Raw genomic sequence first — 4,870 nt, 5'->3', positions numbered from 1 at the left:
GAGTCTGAGAGTCTATCTGCGAGGAGAGACATTTGGCGAATCATCGTCCGTCCTTCCGTGTGTGTGTGTGTGTGTGTGTGTGTGTGTGTGTGTGTGTGTGTGTGTACATGTACGCGAGTGAGAGATTACTTGATGCCTCTGTGTGTGTGTGATTTCATGTGCAAAATGTCTATGCACATAATTATGTTTGTGTACTGTGTAGTCTCAGATTTAGACTCTCATCGATGTATTTTATCGATTCTGACATTTTCAATCTACGAGAGTCTAAGGTCTCTCTCCAGACGGCCTCCGCAGAGCTCTGAACATGTACAAATGCAAAGATACAAGGTGCTGCCCCGACTGTATTAGGCTGTCTGTTTGAACAGAAGTTTAAGCGAAAGTTTCGCAGTTTAAACCAGAAAAAACAATAGATTCCGAGACAGAATAAAACACTTTCTTTTATTGAAAACTATACGAACCCACGGGTCTCAAACGCATTACGCGCATAAATCAAGCATGGTAAGCACCTTATATTTTGCATTTGTACATGTTCAGAGCTCTGTGGAGGCAGCGCCCACCATGGGGCGAGAGGCGTAGATTGAGCATGTCAGAATCGATAAAATGCATCTACGAGAGCATGTGTGTGTGTGTGTGTGTGTGTGTGTGTGTGTGTGTGTGTGTGTGTGTGTGTGTGTGTGTGTGTGTGTGTGTGTGTGTGTGTGTGTGTGTGTAGACTAGCATGTCGTCTGTGCCGGGTGGAAACCTGTCCCAAACTGTGATTCAAATTTAAAAAATGGCAAAAGTAGCAGACAAGCTCAAATCTGCTATACTTTTGAGTATAGCAGACACACACACACACACACACTCCTTCTGTAAATATATTTTACTGCTCCTAGATTTGATGAAGTCTTGTACAGTACTGTATGTCTCTGTTTGTCTTGATGAATTGAATATACAGCCACCATGGAAACAAGCCCTCAGGGCTTCTGTGTTATCTTTTAGCATCAGTACTGTACCTCTGCACTTTTTGCAAACTATATTCAATCAATCAATCCAACAGGTTTACATACAAATTTAAAATAAACACACAAAAAGTTTGAATATGGAGATAAGAGGTTTTTGCACGGCAGAGACGATACGGTGTGTCTACGTGTGTGTGTTGTGTGCACGCGTTTTCAAATTTGTGTCTGTGTCCTATGCTTGTGTGCGAGTGTATTCATGTCTGTGTGTGTGTGTGTGTGTGTGTGTGTGTGTGTGCAGTGTGTGGCTGGGTGTGAGTTGCTCCCAGAGAGTCTTGTTTCTGCATAGTGATCCAAGCAGACACTCACGTGAAGGGGAAGAAAACACCCAAACCAACCAATCGATCGATCAGACATTGGCGATCCCGACCAGTCCTGATAGGCCCATTGAAGTCTATAGCTCCTCCCACAGGATCTCCTCTTTTTTGCGGACGCTGATTCCGTCCATTTACATGAATAGATGATCGCTTAAAGAATCAATCACTGTCCGTGTGTGTTCGTGTGTGTGTGTCCGTGTGTGTCCGTGTGTGTGTGTGTCCGTGTGTGTGTGTGTGGATCCCTCCATGGCAGCACAGTCAGTCAAAGACATGGATGGTTGGAGGCGGAGAAAGGATTTGAAAACCAGCAAGGGGGCGTGGGAGGGGGGGGGGGGGGGGGGTTGGGTGGGGGAGGAGAGGAGAGGAGAGGAGAGGAGAGGAGAGGAGAGGAGAGGAGAGGAGAGGAGAGGAGAGGAGAGGAGAGGAGAGGAGAGGAGAGGAGAGGAGAGGAGAGGAGAGGAGAGGAGAGGAGAGGAGAGGAGAGGAGAGGAGAGGAGAGGAGAGGAGAGGAGAGGAGATCCACCTCAGTGATTGATATCCTTCCCTGTCTAGAGTAAATCACCAAGAGAGCTCCCCCCCCCCCCTCCCCTCTCTCTCCTCTAAGCCCTCAGATGGAGCAGAGAGGACTGTGGAGGACGCACGTACAGCAGAAGGACTGAGGAGGTGGAGGTGTGTGTGTGAGACTGGAGGCTCCTCCAGGGAGGTCGTTAGACAGAGGAGAGGAGAAGGAGGTCAGCCAGGCAGGCAGTCACTGCTGCTGCTGGTCAGGGGCAGCTCTGTGGTGAACGAGGAGAGATATGCCTCATGCCAACACACACACACGCGCACACACACACACACACACACACACACACACACACACACACACACACACACACACATGCGCGGCTGCACGCGCACAGCTTCGAGTGGTGTCTTTTCCTCCAGTTCGCCAGCTTGCGGTCAGGTCTTCCTGTGTGTCTGTTTATTTCTTCCCTTTGTTGATCTGGGCATAGAGAGGGTCTTTCCCCTTCTTCTGAGAGAGAGACAGAGAGAGAGAGAACAAAGCAAAAATAGAATCAATGAAATTAATTAGCATTTTTCCCATGCAGCTTGTCACTTTTGACTTGTTTTGTTTAATGTGTCTATGCATGTGAGTGACCAACCCGCCATGTTAAATTGTGCATGCTTATACTTGGCCAATAAAATGGATTCTAGGGCATGGCCATAAAGATCTTCTGATTCTATACACTATACAGGCATGGCCATAAAGATCTGATTCTATACGGTCATGGCCATAAAGATCCGTCGTAATGATTTCAACTCAAGTCGGGAAAGGTTTCATTCCTTCCACTCGCGGTATAGCTGCTCGAATTGGTATTGATTTCCAACACAATGACACTCATTTTATTCAGGTTTTGATTTCTAGATGGTACAAAATCTGTACCACCTGGACATCCCCTACGCAGTAAAAGTGTAAATTTGTGTACAAATTGTACAAAGGGTACAAATTAAACATTTCTTTATACTCTTTAGGGAGGCAAACCTGGTGAAACTGACATAATTTAAGTAGAATGGATTTATAAATCCGTTTAATTCTGTTGACAACCAGAGGGAGAGGATGGTGGTCATATTTCCCATCATGATTTCTAATAATTTGGGCAACTTTTCACTGTTAAATCTCACCATGAAATTAAGAAATGCAATTATCATAACCGTGAACATTTTGTTCCAACTTCTACATTGACTGAAGTTGGGACTTTTATCCAGCAGATGGCAGTAGCGCATTGCAGGAGGCTAAACTTGTGTCCCATGCTTTTAAAGAGCTCTCTCTCTCTCTCTCTCTCTCCCCCCTAGAACAAACACGTGACTTTGTTATGAGTCTATCCAAATATCGTGTCCAAAACTGTTACTGTCAGGACCGGACTAGACAGTCTGGCAATTCTGGCAGATGCCAAAAGGGCTGGCAAGTCATGGGGCCGGGGCTGAGCCAAAACAAAAATAAAAAGTAATGGTGACGATATAATGTGTGTGCTTGGCTGCGTGTAATCTTTGTGTTTGCAGTCAAGCATATTCCTTCCACCCACTCCCACCTCCTCAGACCAACATGGACTAGTTGTTGAGGACTGTGAACTGTGAAGGACCAGTTATGAGTCACTATGATCTCTCTTAGTGAGAGAAATCTATGAAAATCTGGGAACTAAATCGTTACCAAGACATTTCTTCACCAATGTGTTTCTAAAGGTGTCTAATAACATGTACTAAAAGTTTGAAATTCAACTCCTGTGGGAAATTGAGTTATTAGCATAATATGTGACCATACCCATAACATCCTATATAAGGCCAAAAAGTCCAAATTTCATCATTCTTTAAGTAGCATGTGACATATGAAACTAGGGGTTTTTCATGATTCTGAATCCATTCCAAGCATTAGTTTTGCACAAAAAACACTCCTTGGGCTAAATTAGGCCATATCCAAATGTGCTGACCTCATCACGTTTGTGATGAGGGCTATGGCCGTTTTCCTCCCAAGGAGTGTTTTTTGTGCAAAACTAATGCTTGGAATGGATTCAGAATCATGAAAACCCCCTACGTAGTTTCATATGTCACATGCTACTGAAAGAATGATGAAATTTGGACTTTTTTTTCTTTATATAGGATGTTATGGGTACTATCTGTATAAGGAGACTCTTTCACAACGCAAAGGTCACAGTCACTCCTTAATGGCTCTGTGTTTGATTATCATACACACAATTACGACCAGCCGAAAACCTTGTTCCCAGGATTTATCATAAAAGAGAAACAAGGTAGAAGGAATTGGGATAACCTGCAGCTGTCAAAACTAAAGTTAGGGGACAACACCAGAGGGAGTGCCACTGATCTCATCCCCCCAGATCCGGCACAAACATGTAATGCATGTGGAATGGCCTATACCACTATAGCCATCATGTGGTCAGATAATCTGTATCTGTATTTATATTGTATCTATCTAAAAAGTGTGAAATCCAAGTAGCAAACGTAGCAGATCGACAAGCTCAAAATCACATGTCAAGAGCATGTTAACGCCTAAAGTTTATATTAGATTGGTTCCCCATCGATGATGTCACTGGTAGGCGTTTTCTGAACTGTCCACAGCCCTCCACTAGTCTTAGTGACTAAGACATAGACGGGGTAGACAAAAATGGTACCATATTATAATTATTATGCATTAGGACCAATTATAAGTTCAATGATCATGTGTCACACGCAGGCAACAGAGCTAAAACTGTGGAGGTCTTTGCCAAGGCCCATCCCAGAGAGAGGTGACAAGCAAGTGATAGCAACACACTGCTCATCCCCAGCTCCATGTCCACACCCCTAGCAGCCCTGTCAGCCCTGTCACTGCGTCATCCATGCCACACTGGTGCCAACAAGGCCTCCAGCTCGCCGTCCCCATCAATCCTACCCGACGGAGGGGAGAGATGGGGAGAGTGGAAGGGGCACGGGGATGAGGGGAAGACTGATGGTCCCCTGGAGAACACCCACAGGCCCATGGCCAAAACATTCTGGGGCCAGTCGGTGCGTGTGTGTGGGTGA

General features: G+C 45.2%; 1 protein-coding gene across 2 annotated transcripts in view; it reads right to left on the bottom strand.

Annotated features, from left to right (window-relative positions):
• Window positions 1–2,213: 2,213 nt before the first annotated feature.
• dab1a (DAB adaptor protein 1a) overlaps window positions 2,214–4,870 on the bottom strand; it is a 268,746-nt gene continuing 266,089 nt past the window's right edge. For both annotated transcript variants that reach the window (XM_083768179.1, XM_083768178.1), the window contains one exon: window positions 2,214–2,327. In XM_083768179.1, the coding sequence (XP_083624305.1) occupies window positions 2,280–2,327 (48 nt within the window). In that variant the 3' untranslated portion in view covers window positions 2,214–2,279. The remainder of the gene's footprint in view (window positions 2,328–4,870) is intronic.

Source organism: Protomyctophum parallelum (assembly GCF_964188405.1).
Source record: "Protomyctophum parallelum genome assembly, chromosome: 6".
Taxonomy (NCBI): domain Eukaryota; kingdom Metazoa; phylum Chordata; class Actinopteri; order Myctophiformes; family Myctophidae; genus Protomyctophum; species Protomyctophum parallelum.
Note: the sequence above shows the minus strand (reverse complement) of the source record. Positions and strands in the feature narration are given on the sequence as shown.